This window comes from Ranitomeya variabilis, chromosome 3 (assembly GCF_051348905.1).
Source record: "Ranitomeya variabilis isolate aRanVar5 chromosome 3, aRanVar5.hap1, whole genome shotgun sequence".
In the NCBI taxonomy this organism is placed as follows: domain Eukaryota; kingdom Metazoa; phylum Chordata; class Amphibia; order Anura; family Dendrobatidae; genus Ranitomeya; species Ranitomeya variabilis.
This window is the reverse complement of record NC_135234.1, coordinates 394,536,478-394,558,671: the sequence shown is the minus strand read 5'-3', so window position 1 is coordinate 394,558,671 and position 22,194 is coordinate 394,536,478. Positions and strand designations below refer to the sequence as shown.

General features: G+C 42.6%; 1 protein-coding gene across 1 annotated transcript; it reads left to right on the top strand.

Annotated features, from left to right (window-relative positions):
* Window positions 1–8,102: 8,102 nt before the first annotated feature.
* Window positions 8,103–21,574, top strand: CNR2 (cannabinoid receptor 2). Its single transcript, XM_077296103.1, has 2 exons — window positions 8,103–8,341; window positions 18,046–21,574. The coding sequence occupies exon 2, from the start codon at window positions 18,098–18,100 to the stop codon at window positions 19,178–19,180; it is 1,083 nt and encodes a 360-aa protein (XP_077152218.1). The 5' UTR covers window positions 8,103–8,341; window positions 18,046–18,097; the 3' UTR covers window positions 19,181–21,574.
* Window positions 21,575–22,194: the final 620 nt, after the last annotated feature.

The window sequence follows — 22,194 nt, the reverse complement described above, 5'->3', positions numbered from 1 at the left end:
GGGCAATCGGGAGTTGTTGGCCATGAAATGGGCATTTGAGGAGTGGCGTCATTGGCTTGAGGGTGCTAAGCATCGTGTGGTGGTCTTGACTGATCACAAAAATCTGATGTATCTCGAGTCTGCTAAACGCCTTAATCCGAGACAGGCCCGCTGGTCATTGTTTTTCTCCCGCTTTGATTTTGTTGTCTCGTATTTACCAGGTTCAAAGAATGTGAAGGCCGATGCTCTTTCTAGGAGCTTTGTGCCTGATGCTCCTGGAGTCGCTGATCCTGTTGGTATTCTTAAAGATGGAGTTATCTTGTCAGCTATTTCTCCGGATCTGCGACGTGTGTTGCAGAGATTTCAGGCTGATAGGCCTGAGTCTTGTCCACCTGACAGACTGTTTGTCCCGGATAAGTGGACCAGCAGAGTCATTTCCGAGGTTCATTCCTCGGTGTTGGCAGGTCACCCGGGAATTTTTGGCACCAGAGATCTGGTGGCCAGGTCCTTTTGGTGGCCTTCCTTGTCAAGGGATGTGCGGTCATTTGTGCAGTCCTGTGGGACTTGTGCTCGAGCTAAGCCTTGCTGTTCTCGTGCCAGCGGTTTGCTCTTGCCCTTGCCTGTCCCGAAGAGACCTTGGACACATATCTCCATGGATTTCATTTCTGATCTTCCGCTATCTCAGGGCATGTCCGTTATCTGGGTGATATGTGATCGCTTCTCCAAGATGGTCCATTTGGTTCCTTTGCCTAAGCTGCCTTCCTCTTCCGATCTGGTTCCTGTGTTTTTCCAGAACGTGGTTCGTTTGCACGGCATCCCTGAGAATATTGTGTCAGACAGAGGATCCCAGTTCGTTTCCAGGTTCTGGCGATCCTTTTGTAGTAGGATGGGCATTGATTTGTCGTTTTCGTCTGCTTTCCATCCTCAGACTAATGGACAGACGGAGCGAACCAATCAGACTTTGGAGGCTTATTTGAGGTGTTTTGTCTCTGCTGATCAGGACGATTGGGTGACATTCTTGCCGTTGGCTGAGTTTGCCCTTAATAATCGGGCTAGTTCCGCCACCTTGGTTTCGCCTTTTTTCTGCAACTCTGGTTTCCATCCTCGCTTTTCTTCGGGTCATGTGGAGCCTTCTGACTGTCCTGGGGTGGATTCTGTGGTGGATAGGTTGCAGCAGATCTGGAATCATGTGGTGGACAACTTGAAGTTGTCACAGGAGAAGGCTCAGCGCTTTGCCAACCGCCGCCGCGGTGTGGGTCCCCGACTACGCGTTGGGGATTTGGTATGGCTTTCTTCCCGCTTTGTTCCTATGAAGGTCTCCTCTCCCAAATTTAAACCTCGTTTTATTGGGCCTTACAAGATATTGGAAATCCTTAATCCTGTATCTTTTCGTCTGGATCTTCCTGTGTCGTTTGCTATTCACAATGTATTTCATAGGTCCTTGTTGCGGCGGTACATTGTGCCTGTAGTTCCTTCTGCTGAGCCTCCTGCTCCGGTGTTGGTTGAGGGCGAGTTGGAGTACGTGGTGGAGAAGATCTTGGATTCTCGCCTCTCCAGGCGGAGGCTTCAGTACCTGGTCAAGTGGAAGGGCTATGGTCAGGAGGATAATTCCTGGGTGGTCGCCTCTGATGTTCATGCGGCCGATTTAGTTCGTGCCTTTCATGCCGCTCATCCTGATCGCCCTGGTGGTCGTGGTGAGGGTTCGGTGACCCCTCACTAAGGGGGGGGTACTGTTGTGAATTTGCTTTTTGCTCCCTCTAGTGGTTACTAGTTTTTTGACTCTGGTTTTTCTGTCATTCCTTTTATCCGCACCTGGGTCGTTAGTTAGGGGTGTTGCTATATAAGCTCCCTGGACCTTCAGTTCTATGCCTGGCAACGTAGTTATCAGAGCTAGTCTGCTGTGCTCTTGTCTACTGATCCTGGTTCCAGTTATATCAGCTAAGTCTGCCTTTTGTTTTTTGCTATTTGTTTTGGTTTTGTATTTTTGTCCAGCTTGTTCCAAATCTACATCCTGACCTTTGCTGAAGCTCTAGGGGGCTGGTGTTCTCCCCCCGGACCGTTAGACGGTTCGGGGGTTCTTGAATTTCCAGTGTGGATTTTGATAGGGTTTTTGTTGACCATATAAGTTACCTTTCTTTATTCTGCTATCAGTAAGCGGGCCTCTCTGTGCTAAACCTGGTTCATTTCTGTGTTTGTCATTTCCTCTTACCTCACCGTCATTATTTGTGGGGGGCTTCTATCCAGCTTTGGGGTCCCCTTCTCTGGAGGCAAGAAAGGTCTTTGTTTTCCTCTACTAGGGGTAGCTAGATTCTCCGGCTGGCGCGTGTCATCTAGAATCAACGTAGGAATGATCCCCGGCTACTTCTAGTGTTGGCGTTAGGAGTAGATATATGGTCAACCCAGTTACCACTGCCCTATGAGCTGGATTTTTGTATTCTGCAGACTTCCACGTTCCTCTGAGACCCTCGCCATTGGGGTCATAACAGCACCCACAGCGTACACAGCGGTGGTCTCAGAGGTGGACTGGCTTGTTTATCGGCTGAAAACTGGAGAATATGGCTCCCGGCTGTGATCTGGAGGATATCGAGTACTGTGTAGTGCTGTGAGTTGGACAATAATGCTGTGAGTTGGACATTAATGCTGTGAATTGAACATTAAAGAAACTTTTGTGTTGGAACATTGCTGAGTCACTGCCTCATCACTGCATAGGGTGCTACCGCTACACTACAATATATATATGTATATACATATATATATATAAATATACAGTATGTATATATATATATATATATATATATATATATATATATAGTGGGGCAAAAAAGTATTTAGTCAGTCAGCAATAGTGCAAGTTCCACCACTTAAAAAGATGAGAGGCGTCTATAATTTACATCATAGGTGGACCTCAACTATGGGAGACAAACTGAGACAAAAAAATCCAGAAAATCACATTGTCTGTTTTTTTATCATTTTATTTGCATATTATGGTGGAAAATAAGTATTTGGTCAGAAACAAACAATCAAGATTTCTGGCTCTCACAGACCTGTAACTTCTTCTTTAAGAGTCTCCTCTTTCCTCCACTCATTACCTGTAGTAATGGCACCTGTTTAAACTTGTTATCAGTATAAAAAGACACCTGTGCACACCCTCAAACAGTCTGACTCCAAACTCCACTATGGTGAAGACCAAAGAGCTGTCAAAGGACACCAGAAACAAAATTGTAGCCCTGCACCAGGCTGGGAAGACTGAATCTGCAATAGCCAACCAGCTTGGAGTGAAGAAATCAACAGTGGGAGCAATAATTAGAAAATGGAAGACATTCAAGACCACTGATAATCTCCCTCGATCTGGGGCTCCACGCAAAATCCCACCCCGTGGGGTCAGAATGATCACAAGAACGGTGAGCAAAAATCCCAGAACCACGCGGGGGGACCTAGTGAATGAACTGCAGAGAGCTGGGACCAATGTAACAAGGCCTACCATAAGTAACACACTACGCCACCATGGACTCAGATCATGCAGTGCCAGACGTGTCCCACTGCTTAAGCCAGTACATGTCCGGGCCCGTCTGAAGTTTGCTAGAGAGCATTTGGATGATCCAGAGGAGTTTTGGGAGAATGTCCTATGGTCTGATGAAACCAAACTGGAACTGTTTGGTAGAAACACAACTTGTCGTGTTTGGAGGAAAAAGAATACTGAGTTGCATCCATCAAACACCATACCTACTGTAAAGCATGGTGGTGGAAACATCATGCTTTGGGGCTGTTTCTCTGCAAAGGGGCCAGGACGACTGATCCGGGTACATGAAAGAATGAATGGGGCCATGTATCGTGAGATTTTGAGTGCAAACCTCCTTCCATCAGCAAGGGCATTGAAGATGAAACGTGGCTGGGTCTTTCAACATGACAATGATCCAAAGCACACCGCCAGGGCAACGAAGGAGTGGCTTCGTAAGAAGCATTTCAAGGTCCTGGAGTGGCCTAGCCAGTCTCCAGATCTCAACCCTATAGAAATCCTTTGGAGGGAGTTGAAAGTCCGTGTTGCCAAGCGAAAAGCCAAAAACATCACTGCTCTAGAGGAGATCTGCATGGAGGAATGGGCCAACATACCAACAACAGTGTGTGGCAACCTTGTGAAGACTTACAGAAAACGTTTGACCTCTGTCATTGCCAACAAAGGATATATTACAAAGTTACATAGTTACATAGTTACATAGTTAGTAAGGCCGAAAAAAGACATTTGTCCATCCAGTTCAGCCTATATTCCATCATAATAAATCCCCAGATCTACGTCCTTCTACAGAACCTAATAATTGTATGATACAATATTGTTCTGCTCCAGGAAGACATCCAGGCCTCTCTTGAACCCCTCAACTGAGTTCGCCATCACCACCTCCTCAGGCAAGCAATTCCAGATTCTCACTGCCCTAACAGTAAAGAATCCTCTTCTATTTTGGTGGAAAAACCTTCTCTCCTCCAGACGCAAAGAATGCCCCCTTGTGCCCGTCACCTTCCTTGGTATAAACAGATCCTCAGCTAGATATTTGTATTGTCCCCTTATATACTTATACATGGTTATTAGATCGCCCCTCAGTCGTCTTTTTTCTAGACTAAATAATCCTAATTTCGCTAATCTATCTGGGTATTGTAGTTCTCCCATCCCCTTTATTAATTTTGTTGCCCTCCTTTGTACTCTCTCTAGTTCCATTATATCCTTCTTGAGCACCGGTGCCCAAAACTGGACACAGTACTCCATGTGCGGTCTAACTAGGGATTTGTACAGAGGCAGTATAATGCTCTCATCATGTGTATCCAGACCTCTTTTAATGCACCCCATGATCCTGTTTGCCTTGGCAGCTGCTGCCTGGCACTGGCTGCTCCAGGTAAGTTTATCATTAACTAGGATCCCCAAGTCCTTCTCCATGTCAGATTTACCCAGTGGTTTCCCATTCAGTGTGTAATGGTGATATTTATTCTTTCTTCCCATGTGTATAACCTTACATTTATCATTGTTAAACCTCATCTGCCACCTTTCAGCCCAAGTTTCCAACTTATCCAGATCCATCTGTAGCAGAATACTATCTTCTCTTGTATTAACTGCTTTACATAGTTTTGTATCATCTGCAAATATCAATATTTTACTGTGTAAACCTTCTACCAGATCATTAATGAATATGTTGAAGAGAACAGGTCCCAATACCGACCCCTGCGGTACCCCACTGGTCACAGCGACCCAGTTAGAGACTATACCATTTATAACCACCCTCTGCTTTCTATCACTAAGCCAGTTACTAACCCATTTACACACATTTTCCCCCAGACCAAGCATTCTCATTTTGTGTACCAACCTCTTGTGCGGCACGGTATCAAATGCTTTGGAAAAATCGAGATATACCACGTCCAATGACTCACAGTGGTCCAGCCTATAGCTTACCTCTTCATAAAAACTGATTAGATTGGTTTGACAGGAGCGATTTCTCATAAACCCATGCTGATATGGAGTTAAACAGTTATTCTCATTGAGATAATCCAGAATAACATCCTTCAGAAACCCTTCAAATATTTTACCAACAGTAGAGGTTAGACTTACTGGCCTATAATTTCCAGGTTCACTTTTAGAGCCCTTTTTGAATATTGGCACCACATTTGCTATGCGCCAGTCCTGCGGAACAGACCCCGTCGCTATAGAGTCCCTAAAAATAAGAAATAATGGTTTATCTATTACATTACTTAGTTCTCTTAGTACTCGTGGGTGTATGCCATCCGGACCCGGAGATTTATCTATTTTAATCTTATTTAGCCGGTTTCGCACCTCTTCTTGGGTTAGATTGGTGACCCTTAATATAGGGTTTTCATTGTTTCTTGGGATTTCACCTAGCATCTCATTTTCCACCGTGAATACCGTGGAGAAGAAGTTGTTTAATATGTTAGCTTTTTCCTCGTCATCTACAACCATTCTTTCCTCACTATTTTTTAAGGGGCCTACATTTTCAGTTTTTATTCTTTTACTATTGATATAGTTGAAGAACAGTTTGGGATTAGTTTTACTCTCCTTAGCAATGTGCTTCTCTGTTTCCTTTTTGGCAGCTTTAGTTAGTTTTTTAGATAAAGTATTTTTCTCCCTATAGTTTTTTAGAGCTTCAATGGTGCCATCCTGCTTTAGTAGTGCAAATGCTTTCTTTTTACTGTTAATTGCCTGTCTTACTTCTTTGTTTAGCCACATTGGGTTTTTCCTATTTCTAGTCCTTTTATTCCCACAAGGTATAAACCGCTTACAGTGCCTATTTAGGATGTTCTTAAACATTTTCCATTTTTTATCTGTATTCTTATTTCTGAGGATATTGTCCCAGTCTACCAGATTAAGGGCATCTCTAAGCTGGTCAAACCTTGCCTTCCTAAAGTTAAATGTTTTTGTGACTCCCTGACAAGTCCCCCTAGTGAAAGACAGGTGAAACTGTACAATATTGTGGTCGCTATTTCCTAGATGCCCGACCACCTGCAGATTTGTTATTCTGTCAGGTCTATTAGATAGTATTAGGTCTAAAAGTGCTGCTCCTCTGGTTGGATTCTGCACCAATTGTGAAAGATAATTTTTCTTGGTTATTAGCAGAAACCTGTTGCCTTTATGGGTTTCACAGGTTTCTGTTTCCCAGTTAATATCCGGGTAGTTAAAGTCCCCCATAACCAGGACCTCATTATGGGTTGCAGCTTCATCTATCTGCTTTAGAAGTAGACTTTCCATGATTTCTGTTATATTTGGGGGTTTGTAACAGACCCCAATGAGAATTTTGTTACCATTTTTCCCTCCATGAATTTCGACCCATATGGACTCGACATCCTCATTCCCTTCGCTAATATCCTCCCTTAAAGTGGACTTTAGACAAGACTTTACATAGAGACAAACCCCTCCTCCTCTCCGATTTTTACGATCCTTTCTAAACAGACTGTAACCCTGTAAGTTAACTGCCCAGTCATAGCTTTCATCTAACCATGTCTCGGTTATTCCCACTATGTCAAAGTTACCTGTAGATATTTCTGCTTCTAGTTCTTCCATCTTGTTTGTCAGGCTTCTGGCGTTTGCGAGCATGCAGTTTAGAGGATTTTGTTTTGTTCCAATCTCCTCGCTGTGGATTGTTTTAGAAATGTTCTTACCTCCCTTCTGAGTATGTTTTCCTGGGTCTTCTTTGTTCGAGTCTAATGTTTTTCTTCCCGTATTGAGATGAAATTTTGTTTCTGACCAAATACTTATTTTCCACCATAATATGCAAATAAAATGATAAAAAAACAGACAATGTGATTTTCTGGATTTTTTTGTCTCAGTTTGTCTCCATTAGTTGAGGTCTACCTATGATGTAAATTACAGACGCCTCTCATCTTTTTAAGTGGTGGAACTTGCACTATTGCTGACTGACTAAATACTTTTTTGCCCCACTGTATCATGTTGATTTCTGTAGAAAAGACATGACATAAAAGGTAGATTCTACTATTCAAAGTATGATCAGGCCACAGCATTTTTGGATAAGAAAAAAAAGCCTCACAGAAAAACACATGAAAAAGATGGCTTTTTCAGTAAAACACTGTTTGAGTAGGGTTGATTTACATGTCAGTGATTTATCTTGTATGCAATAATCGGTTGGCGTTTCAACCATTTTTTTATCAGTTTTTTGCAGATGAAAAAATAATGATGAAAGCTTCCGAAGCTTCAAACAGTTGATGAAAAACAAACAGCACATGAATGGAATATGAGTGCCGTCTGATTTTTTCACAGACCCATAGACTTGCACTGGTAAAATTGATCAGAGACTCTGATCAAAATTGGACATGTCTCTGTGATTTTGCGAGGACCACTCAACAACAAAAATACACGGATATGTGAACAACTCCATATACTATAATAGTGAACACACTGATAGAACTTGACTGAAAAAAACTGACGTGTGAATGAGCATAAAGGTCAAGTACACACACAGTGAAATTTTTCATGTGTTTTTAATGAATTAACTAGCTCGGATCAACTAATGCTTTCTGACCTATTCATGTGATTTGTGCTATGGAAGCGATACATATGATCAGTCCATGAAGGGCGTTATTCAGGCATTTCATGACAACTATGATAGCTCGCTTTATGTTTGGTGGCATTATGTAGTGATGTGTGAAGGAAATTACCATGCTTCCTGTTGGGTCATCTACTGCTTGGCAGCACGCAAGACTCCAACCTAAAGCATTTTATATTTCATAGTCAAAAACCCAGAAACTACACAACGGAGGAAGAGCTCAAAATGAGACTGTGATAAAGATTCATAGTCTTCTCAGGAAGAACAAAGATTGTAAAGAAGGGAAAGCACAACTGCTGCACAATGAGGTAAGACTTTCTTAAGCCATCTAGTTCTCACCTAATGTAAATTCAATGGAAAAGTTGTAGAACTAATGGGGTAAAGATTATCAGTAGTAGACATGGACTTCTTATTATCTGTGCTATAGTGTTATATTGCCTTATATAGACAATTTGTGTGGTTAAAGTACATTGAAATTGCCAAATTATCAAAGTATGAGTATGACATGAAATTATGGGTTTCCAGCTCTACCTTACTTTGCCCTCAGAATATCATGACACGCGTACAAAATGTTATGAATGTGATAAATTGGATGCATCTCTCTAAAGTAACCCTGAATTAGAAACATTTCATACACAGTATAGTAACCTTAGCCAGCAGAATTGTGTACAGATGAATCTCAGTCTAGGTTACTTCGACTCCAAATGTTGGCAGTGTGTCAATAGAAAAATCTGCTCCTCCATACACACAGAGCAGTTATGTTGCATGTATAGGACATTGTGAGGTGTTTTTTTCAGAATTGCTGTTTTTCATGTGGTATTTGCCCACAGACATTAACAGTTATCCACCTAAAAACATAACCTCTGTGTCATAGGTTGCTTTCTATAACAAATAGTTTGATGACGATAGATTCACACAAGAAGTGGAAACAAAAAAAGAAGTTGGTTATTATACTTGTATGATTTTTTAACTCTGTAGACTACCTTCACACACTTTTTGGTAATGTTTTAAATATAATTTTTTTTTTAATTCATGTGTTTTAGGAGCTGTGCATGTTTTGTACATAAGGATATATGAGATGGGACCAACCCTTACAATGGTTTCATCAGTTTTTTTGCAGCTTGTTTGGACACATTTTAACACAAAAAACCTTTGGATGTTGGCTGTCAAGTTTTTTTGTGGTGTTTTTCCACGCTTATAGTTTCATAAGAAAAAGCTTGTAATAAAAGCAAATAAAATGTTTGGTGTTTTTTTTTAAACTGTCTTATTTTTTAAAAGATTTTCCTTTTTCTCGTACAAATAACATCATAAACATAGGTATAGTTGTAGCAAAATTATGCAACACAATACAAAATATTTTAGATGTTTCTTCCAGTGGCACAGTGGAACCTAAAATTACTGTAGGTCAAACATCTAATGCATCATCTAAGAGTAGGTGGGGTACAGGGAAGGGATAGGAAAAAAGGTCAGGGAGGGGAAAAGACACAGAAAGAAAGAAAGAAAAAAGGCACATAACATCAGTTGGTTAGCTTAGTTACATAGTCATCCCATGGAGCCCAGATGCGATTGAACAAATCAAGTTGATTATTAATACAGGCCGTAAGATTCTCCATACGTCTTATTTCTTTAATCTTTGTTTGGTGTTTTTTATATGTTGGAAAAATTAGTTTGAAGGAAACTTTAGGCGTCACTCACATGTCAATATTTGGTGAGTATTTTGTATCCGTTGTAGCAAAGCCAGGTGTCACGATACCCGGGTGTTAATGCTGCAGGGGAAACTGCACCCAGCAGCAATGGAGCTGGACCAGACACCGGCAGGGCCAGAAGGGCCTGTCTGGTCATGGGCCGCCTTGTGTGCTATGTTGTTAACAGAATAGGTGTTCTCAAGATACCCACACTGTTAAGAGTTGTGATGGAGCACAAAGTTGCTGACTCCGTCACTTACCCCAGCAGGCCTGGGGTATCATTAGAAATATTGGTCTTGTAAAAAATCTTCCTTTCCTCCATCCAGGGTAATATTAGTAATATATTCCATCTGGTTCATTGCAACAAGGACAACATGGGCCTGTGTGATTTCAAATGCCAGGACTGAATTTCAGCCCCAGTCCGTACCTGGACACCAGGTAACTAACCTGATCACCAACGGGACCTTCCACATGAGACAGAGTCAGGTAAAGCAAAAGGACCTAAGATCATGTGACAGAGTGGGAGGCGGTCAGGGGGCAGAGCCAGATGCTGGGGAAACAGAGAAGGAACAAGCATAAAAGAACAGTGAAACAAGCAGAGGTCGTAGCAAGGAAATTACAAGATACCAACAGGGAGAGTCAGGGAATAATCAGAAGCCAAGCCAGAAGTCAGTAAACCAGGAAAACGAATAAAGCAGGTGACAGCAAGACACAAAGCAAGCCAGCACACACTTCAGAGGTCAAGCATACAGACTGCAGAAAAACCTATAGCTGACAAGGGTACCAGGTTATGAGCGAGTATAAATAGCCCTCCAAGCTTGAAAGAGAGGCTAACCAAATTAACCCTGAGAGCACAGGACATTAACCTTGTCCTAACCATGACACCAGGTAGGACAGGGTTAAATTCTAACTCTGCAGGGTTTGATTAGAGGCACCTGCATAGCTTTTTACTAGAAGTAGGTTCACTTAGTGGGCAGTATGATGAGGAACTGTGTAGATTCTGCTGGGAGCTGCAGAGTACCATTTGTTGCAGACTAAACTGAGCCTAGTGAATTGCCGGGATTTCTGCATGGTTGAGAGACTGTGGTCTGTGTTTGGGAGGAGAGGAGAAAAGACCTCTTTGTGCTTGTCTCTCTAAAAGAGCTTGAGGGGCAGCTAGACATTTATCTGAAAAGGAGAGCCTGCATGAGCCGCCTGGACTGTTTGTTTTGTTCTTTTATGCCAGAGAAAGGCTATTTGCTTTCTGTTCTGCTGGAACTTTATACACTTCAATAAACTTTCTTGCTTGGTCCAAAAATTAAATGCCTCTGTGAATGCTACCAGCAGCCTAAAGCGAGAACAATCCCTACAATTGGTGTTTTGGATGCGGTAACTGAATCCCAAGAAGCACAGGTGATTGTGGGATAAAGTCTGTATATCCTGGGTAAAGGCAGGGTCAGCATTGCAAACACAGTCAGAAGGTATCAACAACCTTGTGAAGCAATTAGTCCAAGTGCTACAGCAGAAGCAGAAGTAGATGCAGCATCAGCAGCAAATGACACTCTTGGCGGAAACTGTCTAGCAGAAAATAACTTTGTAGGATGATGTTGAAGCTTTCCCGACTGTATGTGAGAGGGCAGCAGACAGAGAAAAGCTGCTCCTAGAACAATGGGCAGATGTCCTGGCGTTGTCTCTTACTGGGGAACCATAGAAGGCATATTATGACCTTGCCCTGCAGGATGCCAAAGAGTATGACAAGCTGAAGGCGGAGATTATTGAACGTTTGGGGTTAACACTGGCAGTCCAGTTGCACCAGGTGAACAACTGGCGCTACCAAAAGGACATATCTCCCTAGTTTCAGATGTTTGATTTGTTACATCTGGTGCAAAAATAGCTGTAGCCTGAGGCCTGCTCTCCATCACAGATGGTGGAAAGGGGGGCTGTGGACTGATTTATCCATTCACTACCAAAATCCGTGCAAAGCTGTGTTGCACAAAGAGATCCCAAGAATGCAGAAGACCTAGTTAGCTGGTAGAAAGGTACTTTGCTTCAGAGAATGCCCTGAGCAGTCAAGGGATACTGAGTTCCTCTGTCAGAGATACTCAAAAGAAGGTGTCCAAGGCCATGTCTGAGGGGTGCACAAAGACCCAGGGGGGTCAGAGCCATGTTTAAGGGGTACACCTCTTCACATTGTCTTTTAGAGGTGTTATGTCCTGGGTCATATATCAGCCCACTGTCCCTTGACCTCAGAGCTGATGACTGCAGCATGGGCCGGCGCTGTTCCTACTTGGACTAACCTCTGTGCAGCACTGTTCCCCATCCTGGTGAGGGGCTTCATTCAGGTTTGCTAAGTGACTGTAAATGGAGTAAAACAAAATAGAGAATATTCACTATAAATCAAATGCAAAACCTACTCACAAAATGAATATAAAAAAGCATCCAAGTTTTGGCAACTTAAAATAATTTTATTTATTACAATATTAAAAACAAGGAGAGACTGTCAACAGATGACATGAAAAATTCCATAGTATAAGGAGATCATAAATACATAATTGGAGGCACGGATCACAGAACGTAACAATGTACCATCCCTAAACAATCTTCATAAAGTGCACAAATATGCAGACGAAGTACAAAGCCTGAAATAAAGTGCATAAAAAATATACAAGGGAGATTATAGATACCAATTAGCAGTGATCCGTGACTCCCCAGGACTTAAAAATTAATGAGTCTATTAATGGCAAGGGCTTAATCAGACTAGTATGTTGTCGGTGCGTGTACACGAAGGTCCATCTGCAGACCAATTCTAGTTAATGTGCACATGTGCAATTTTTCATGTTGGCCAAATCACAGCATGCATTATTCTTTGCCAGTAGAATTTGTACATGTGAATGTGTTTCAAAGTTCAATTATCTGAAAGTGAGAGTGTTGTCCCATGACACATCTTCTTACAACAGGTTTGTCAGATGTCATTCTCTTTACCCAACTTTTGACCTCCTACAACATGTTGTTTTTGACTGTCCATGTAAAAAAATACTGTAAAAAATGTCACTCTTACATCATTCCATATTTCTATACAAATGTAACTGATTCCTAAAATTATAGAAATGTCTAGGGATCAATAGTGACAGACAGACAGATATTGCTGGCTTTCCATAATAGCAAAGCTATACCTATTTCACTTGGGAGACATCAGAATAGAATCCATTCCAGTGTGATAAATTGTATAACAGTTTTTTTTATTTGTTTTACCACCAATTATGCATGGTTTTTAAGAAAAAAAAATACATTGTAACATGTACATATATACATAACTAGATGGTGGCCCGATTCTAACGCATCGGGTATTCTAGAATATGCATGTCCACGTAGTATATTGCCCAGCCACGTAGTACACTGCACAGCCCACGTAGTATATTGCCCAGCCACGTAGTATATTGCCCAGCCACATAGTATATTGCCCAGTTACGTAGTACATTGCCCAGTGACGTAGTATATTGCCCAGCCACGTAGTATATTGCCCAGTTACGTAGTATATTGCCCAGTGACATAGTATACAGCACAGAGCCACGTAGTATATTGCCCAGCCACGTAGTATATTGCCCAGTTACGTAGTATATTGCCCAGCCCACGTAGTATACAGCACAGAGCCACGTAGTATATTGCCCAGCCACGTAGTATATTGCCCAGTTACGTAGTATATTGCCCAGTTATGTAGTATATTGCCCAGTGACGTAGTATATTGCCCAGCCACGTAGTATATTGCCCAGTTACGTAGTATACAGCACAGAGCCACGTAGTATATTGCACAGCGACGTAGTATACAGCACAGAGCCACGTAGTATATTGCACAGCGACGTAGTATACAGCAGAGCCACGTAGTATATTGCCCAGTTACGTAGTATATTGCCCAGTGACGTAGTATACAGCACAGAGCCACGTAGTATATTGCACGGCGACATAGTATACAGCACAGAGCCATGTAGTATATTGCCCAGCCACGTAGTATATCGGCCAGTCATGCATATATTGCCCAGCTACGTAGTATATTGCCCAGCCACGTATGTCACAGGTTAAAAAATAAAAAATAAACATATACTCACCTTCCGAGGGTACCCTTGTAGTTCTGTCGCCTGTGTGCGGTGCAGGCAGCAGCTTCCGATACCAGGGTGTGATGACGTCGCGGTCACATGACCGTGACGTCATGGCAGGTCCTTGTCGCACACCATCCTTAGAACCGGAACCTGCTGCTTGCATGCAGCGGTCACCGGAGCGTCGCGAGGAGCGGGAAAGGCGGCGGAAGGTGAGTATATAATGATTTTTTATTTTTTTAAATTATTTTTAACATTAGATGTTTTTACTATTGACGCTGCATAGGCAGCATCAATAGTAAAAACTTGGTCACACAGGGTTAATAGCGGCAGTAACGGAGTGAGTTACCCACGGCATAACACGGTCCGTTACCGCCGGCATTAACTCTGTGTGAGCGATGACTGCGGGAAGTATGGAGCGGGCGCCAGGCACTGACTGCAGGGGAGTAGGGAGGGACTAATCGGACTGTGGCCGTCGCTGATTGGTCGCGGCAGACATGACAGGCAGCTGGCGAGACCAATCAGCGACTTGGATTCCATGACAGATAGAGGCCGCGACCAAAGAATATCCGTGTCAGAAAGAAAGACAGAAAGACTGACAGACAGAAGGACAGACAGAAAGACGGAAGTGACCCTTAGACAATTATATAGTAGATTACACACATATACCCACACTGTACACGTACATAGATGCACACATATATAGTAGATACATATATACTCATAGGTATTATTAATGCACAGTTTTGAGAAAATACTAGCAAAACTCAATAAAACAAACATGTTCATGTTTCAAGATTCCGAGTTTTTTTTCATATAGAAATTGTATATAGAAATTTAGTAAAAGAATCAGTTGTATTATGTAAAAAATATTACAGCAAAAAAAAAGTAAAGTGTGCCCTCTGCTGGTCACTGAATGGCAGATATACTGTAATAAGGAAAAATACAAATAGTGGAAGTAAATCATGATCCTCATGTGTAAAACACATCTAAATAAAAGTTTGTGTTACCAAAAGCAGTCAGCTTTCCTCTTTTTTTCAGGGTAAATATTAATGTAAACCTTTACCTGTCTTCTGACATGTTGTTGCCCAAAATCACCCAAAAGTAAAACAATAAACAAATAAACTATGAGGAAAGTACAAAAAAGTCTTGAGTTCAAAAGAGCACTCACGCTATATTATTATTATTGTTATTAAACCGCTAACCGTCTTGTGCTGCACAATAATTCTTTGGTTGTATGTTTCTGGAGTACTTCATGCCAAATAAGAGGAGAAGTGGGGTAGTGTGCAGGGCTGCATTACAGTAAGGGTAAAAGGAGTACCATATATACTCGTGAATAAGCCGAGATTTTCAGCACATTTTTTTGTGATGAAAAGCCCCCCTCGGCTTATACACGAGTCATTGTCCAGAAAGCCAGCGGGGAAGGGGGAGCAGCGGCAGGAGCCGGCGGCTGTGACATCATACTCACTCTCCTCACGCGGTCGCTGCACGTCCCTGCATCTCTGTTGTCCTGGTGCGGCAGCTCTTCCTGTGCTCAGCTGTCACGTGGTACCGCTCATTAAGTTAATGAATATGGACGCGTCTCCACTCCCATAGGCGTGGAGCGCATATTCATTACCTTAATGAGCTGCCGCTCCAGGACAACAGAAATGCAGAGACTTGCAGCGACCACGCGAGGAGGGTGAGTATGACGGGGTAGGATGCGGAGTCATGCATACAAGGGGGAGGATGCGGTGCCATGCATACAAGGGGGAGGATGCAGAGCCATGCATACAAGGGGGAGGACGCGGAGCCATGAATACAAGGGGGAGGACTGGGGAGGACGCAGATCTATGCATACAAGGGGGAGGACGTGGAGCCATGCATACAAGGTGGAGGACTGGTGAAAACGCGGATCCATGCATACAAGGGGAGGACGTGGAGCCATGCATACAAGGGGGAGGACGGGTGAGGACGCTGAGCCATGCATACAAGGGGGAGGATGCCGAGCCATGCATAGAAGGGGAGGATGGGGGAGGACGCCGAGCCATGCATAGAAGGGGGAGGATGCCGAGCCATGTGGAGCGCCCCGTCAGGGCAAGTGGTTACTTGGTACCGGGCCCTGCGGTTCGCAGGGGGGATGTCACGGTGGCTGACCCGGTCCTTGGCCCTGGGATGTCCATATTAAAGGGGAAAGGTCTTTAAAGGGATAGAGTTTATGTTCATGACGCCATCTGTGGTATTCGGTCAGGATGACTGATGCTGCTTTAAGGGGTCCGCTGGGGTGATGTTATGGCAGCTAGATGGTATACCTTCCCACAGGTGAAGTATGTCCCCAGGGCTTCCCGGTGTGTAGATGGTGGTATGGTGAGAGGTGCAGAGAAGAATGAGGACACAAGGTTACAGTCTCTTTACCTTTACTGAAGACTTCGGCATCTACAGTCTGGGGCACGAGATCACAGGGCAGGCAGAGTCCGGCCGGTTTGGAGGCAAGTCCAGAGTCCCCTTGTCCAGGTGGAAATCAGTAGCCTTAACTTGCGCTGCAGTGGTGCAGTCCCTTACTGTCTATGGCTTCACATAAGGGTCTCAAAGATGTGGTGTTTCGCTCTCTCTGTCCCCATATAGGATAGGACAAAACCCGTATGACTGGTGACTTGAGCCTGTTTATAGGGTCTCTTAGATAACCCGGCTCTGTGGGTGTCACCATGCCTCCTGGGTGTAGGTGCGGACAGGTAACCTGCAATTAGCTGTCCTGCCAGTCTCTGAAATAAGGCGCAGAGGTCCTTACTCCCTCAGTGTTCTGGCTACCGGGATTTTGCGCCTCAGAAGGAGGCAGCCTGAGCGGGGCTGGTTCCCTTCTGGTATCCTGTCCTTTGCTTTGACTTCCTTCATGCTCGCTGCAATACAATTCTGCCTTTCAATGTCTCTTTCTGGGAGCTGCAGCTCTGAGGGCATGCACAGCTCCGTTGACCCTCTGTCCTCCTCAGACTCCTGTCTGGAACTAACTGAGCTGAGCTCAGCCAGCGACTAACGTCTGTCTGGAACTGACTAACTTTCCCTACAGACTACCAGTTATATCTATATGGGGAGTGACCTAATAAATAGGAGCAGAAGCTCCCCCTGGTGGCCTGGAGTATGAATGTGTGTTGCATGTTTGTGATACCTGGATACAGTTATCCTTCCTTGCCTCCAAACGTAGCATCACTCTCCCCAAGAGGAAAGCAATACCACTGCGATGACCAGGACCCTGGGGCGCCGCACATGCATAGAAGGGGGAGGATGGGGGAGGATGCCGAGCCATGTATAGAAGGGGGAGGACGCCGAGCCATGCATAGAAGGGGGAGGATCGGGGAGGATGTCGAGCCATGCATACAAGGGGGAGGATGCTGAGTCATGCATAGAAGGGGGTGGACAGGGGAGGACGCCGAGCCATGCATAGAAGGGGGAGGACGGGGAAAGATGCTGAGCCATGCATAGAAGGGGGAGGACACCGAGCCATGCATACAAAGGGGAAGACAGGGGAGGGCGCTGAGCCACGCATACAAGGGGGATGCCAAGCCATGCATAGAATGGGGAGGACGGGGGAGGACGCCGAGCCATGCATACAAGGGGAGGACGCCGAGCCATGCATAGAAGGGGGAGGACGGGGGACAATGCATACCCGGCTTATACTCGAGTCAATAAGCTTACTCATTTTTCTGTGGCAAAATTAGATGCCTCGGCTTATACTCGAGTATATACGGTAAGTGCTCAGGGGTCTACTATACCATGATGATTTCACCTTCTAGTTTCTTGAGCCCTTGCCAGAAACAACTGGATTTTCTTACCTCTTGATGCACAAGGGTACAAGCAAATTACAACTCCACTAATCTCTGCAGGAAGAAAGCATGAGAATACAGCTTACCTGTATTGATCCATGTTCTCTCCAAACCAGGTATCAGTTGTGCATTGGGCTTCCCCTATAAACATTATATAAGATTCTTAGCCATACATTATGTGACACTTCCATTTTGGAATTCACCAGCATCCTTTACCAACTTTGACCTTGTATAGCTGGGCTTTGCCAGACTGAAGGGCACAGTGGGATACACAGGACCCCATCTATCAGATATGCCATAAGCTGCCAGACATGGTATTCTCTTGCCAAAATTGTTTACATCATGTCAACTCAGTACAAAATCTAAAAATGAAATGGTTCTATAATAATCCATGTAAATGCAGCTTGAATAAAAATCCATGTATAATTAAACATTTAACAATTTTTGTTTTCTCCCACAGTGTCTATAACAAGTGTCTCCAATAATAATTTGGAAAAGTCAAAAAGGTTACAATGAATCAATGTGACACCGACTCCAATAGTTCTAAAAGATGTTCCACCCAAGGCATAGACATCCAGTGCTACTTGATCCTGAACAGCAACACTCAGAAATTCTTCATTGCAACTATCTGCATTATAATGGGGGCTCTATGTATTTTGGAAAACACACTGGTCCTCTCCATGATTTTTACCTCTTCTCGTCTCAGAAAAAAACCTTCCTACTTGTTTATCAGCAGTCTGGCTACAGCAGATTTACTAGCAAGTCTTATATTCTCCTACAGCTTCATTGATTTCCATGTTTTCCATAGTGCTGGAACGCTTGTTGTATTTTTATTCAAACTTGGTGGTGTCACCTTGTCCTTTACAGCATCACTTGGAAGCTTACTTCTGACTGCTTTTGACCGGTACATTTGTATTCATAAGCCGTCTGCATATAAGGTAATGGTGACCAGACAGAGAGCACTCCTAGCCTTGACAATAATGTGGGTCAGTACCACCATCATCTCATATCTACCTCTCATGGGTGTTAATTGCTGTAGCTTTGAAGTTACCTGCTCAGAACTGTTTCCACTGATTGGCAACAGATATTTGTCCAGTTGGATTGTATTAGTAGTGATACTTCTCAGTGCTATAATATTCTCCTACTGCCATATCTTGTGGAAGGCACACATTCATTCAAGCTACATGAAGAAACATAATATACAAGCAGAAAAAGGGCAAGCCCGGGTAAGACTGGACATCATGTTGGCCAAAACTCTAGCACTTGTATTAATGGTGCTAATTGTTTGCTGGAGCCCTGTTCTCATTCTTATGATCCACAGCCTCATATACTCACTAGATGCAAGAACTAAGGCTGTGTTTGCATTTTGTAGCACTCTTTGTTTGGTCAACTCCATGGTCAACCCAATACTCTATGCTTTGCGAAGCAGAGAGTTACGACACAGGTTAATCAGACTTCTACGAAAGCTGAGATGTTTGAAGAAGCTATCTGACAGTCAGCAAGAAGTTGATGGAACAGAGCAGAACATGGGCTTTGAGGCGACCTGTGATGACACAGTTTGTGATACAGAAGTCAGTGGGGGAAATTTACAATAAGAGTAATTTTTTAAGTCTGCTTTGCCTGATGTTACTTTGTTATATGCACCAAATTTTTAAGTGTTCCACGATGTTCTGAACATCTTTAAATATAACACTTTTGACTACAGCTGTTTTTGCCACATCATACATCACCCTTCTACTGAAGCGAGAACTGCAGCTTTTTTTAAAAATGGGAATTCCTAAATCTGGCTTGAAGCTCAGTTGTATAGTGACCGACACTTACTTTCTGACCTGCTCTTTGAAACTAGCAAGAGGGGCACAAAACAGCAACAAATCTAACATTTCTGCACAAAAAAACAGCAGAGGACAAAATCTGCTATTTTTGGACACCAAAAAACAGGCAATAAAAGCCTTTGTACATTCCCTAGAGAATGTAACAATAGAATGGAAACATTTTTATATATTTTCATTTCTATGCACAGCTATGGATTCAGTGTCCAATTATTAGGGTAAACAATGTTGAAGTGTCACAGACATGGTCTATAAATCATAATCTAATATTTTTTTTTCATTATAGGCCATTGTTTTGAAACACTATTAATTGACTAACTATTGAGTGAGAGCTGTAGTCCACGTGATAGTATACAACTCAATGTATTCTTTTGGAATGCAGCTGTAGCTCAATAAATAAATCTATGTGCTATAAAATGTCTCTTTCTAGCCCAGGCTATATGGATAGACATGTATAAACCAAATTATTTGACACTTTAAAATCTGGCACATAAAAGAAGATTGTTTAACTCGCAACAGTCCCGCTGGTGGATGTTATATAGTCAAGAAGACGCTTCTTTTCACATTTGCCACATATATTTTTATAGACAACCAGTTATCTATAAACCAGTATGTTCTGAGAATGATGTTGAGGAAACCAGCAATTTATTCCACTAGTGCACTATTTTATTTCCTAGTATGCAGTTATGGTTATGATAGCATAATACCATTTTAAAAATAAAAAGATTGTAATAATATTACATATTTAAGATTAATTGTGTAAATAACTTTGTAGCTGTCATTACATATATTAATGTAAATCATTCTATTAATTTCAATTATTTTTTTTTATGAGCCTTATGGTTAGATATTAGCGATGAGTGAACGTGCTTGGATGCTAACCGAGTGGCTGCATGACTCCCGGCTGTTAAACAGCATCAGCGGGGTCTCGAACATATTATTCAAGCACGCCAAAGACACTCGGATAGCACCAACCATGCTCAGATAACACCTTATCCAAGCACGTTCACTCATCACTATTTTATATAATACAATAAAAATAAAGTAACACAAATGGAATTTCTTCCTGATCATGATTTCCTTCCATCTTTGCTATGCTTTAAGCCTAAACATAAACAAAAAATAATTTCTAAAAAAAAAAAGTTTGGAATGTCTTCCAATGATTCCCTTGTGCCGAGCGTTATTCCACAACTGTTCTAAGCAAGGCTCCAGGGCCCTGGGCTAAAGAGTCTCAGTCGGCCCCTTTAACACATACCACGATTTATGATGCACAGATACGGCAGAAAAATATAAGTATAGTACAATGCCAAAGATTTCATTTATTGCCTACAATACATGAGTGATATCTCTTGTAAATTCTAAAATACCATATAGTATAATGCATCCCATAGTCCTCCATATAGTATAATGCACAGCCCATAGTCTTCCATACTTTAGTGCCTCTCAGCCATTGGTTGGGGACACATCAGAAGTGCGCTCGCTACCCCTATAAGAAGTGGTGAGAGTGCACTCTAAGCACGCTGACAGGAGACCTGCGCAGCATGGGCAGGTCCTGGTACACAGGAGCCAGAGCAGGGGACATAACTGGGTGATTGAAGCGGTGAGCATCTCTGCCTCCCTGCCGGGAGGATGGAGGGGAACCATGTAGGGACATAGGTGTTATAAAAACAATTGTACCTGCTGATTCCTGATCTTTCTGTAGCTCTCCATAGGTGATCCTTGGCTCTTGGACAGCTCTTCTGATAATTCTTTTCACTCCTCTGTCTGAAATCTTGTGGGGAGCACCTGATCTTGGCTGGTTTATGGTGAAATGTTTTTTCCACTTCCAGATTATGGCCCCAGCAGTGCTCAATGGAACCTTTAGCAGTTTAGAAATTATTCTGTAACCAATGCCATCAGTATGTTTTGCAACAGTAAGGTTGAGAAGGTGTTAAGACAGCTTATTGGTTTTACCCATCGTGAGATCTTTCTTTTGTGGCACCTTGATAATGAGACCGTTTTTATAGGCCATCAGTTGAACCAGCTGATATTAATTTTCACTAAGTTGCAGGATTGCTTTCTAATTACTGATAGATTTTAGCTGGTGTCATGATTTACCATGGCTGTTTGAACCTCTCTTTCTCAATCTGTTCAATACTTTTTTCCTGTAATTTTTCATTATTACACTATTACACATTAATTTATGAACATCTATAATTTCATCTCTTTGCAGTGTGATTGGATGGGATGTTACTGACATCTGGTGAGAATTTCATGTCAATAGCACCTTTAGAAATATATTAACTTAGAAAATTGGTGATGTGTTCAATACTTATTTCATCCTCTGTATATTAATAATTATACAGTACTATACAAAAGTATACTATATAGTACTAGGATCTTGTGAAACAAATACAGCAAAGTTGGGATGCTGCAAAACCAAAGAAATGTAGCTCAATTCTAAGTTGTAGGAGGACAATTACACTGTGGTCATTTCAGAAACAAAACACAAGAAAAAAAATAAGCATATACTTTACAGAAAATAAATAAAGTATATACTCGAGTATAAGCCAACCCGAGTATAAGCCGACCCCCCTAATTTTGCCACAAAAAACTGGGAAAACTTAATGACTCGAGTATAAGCCTAGGGTGAAAAATGCAGCAGCCACCGGTAAATTTCAAAAATAAAAATAGATACCAATAAAAGTAAAATTAATTGAGACATCAGTAGGTTAAGTGTTTTTGAATATCCATAATGCATCAGGAGCCCCATATAATGCTACATACAGTTTATGATGGGC

What these genes read in the sequence shown, in the direction of transcription:
- CNR2 (XM_077296103.1), top strand. Translation starts at nt 18,098, where the DNA reads ATGAATCAATGTGACACCGACTCCAATAGTTCTAAAAGATGTTCCACC.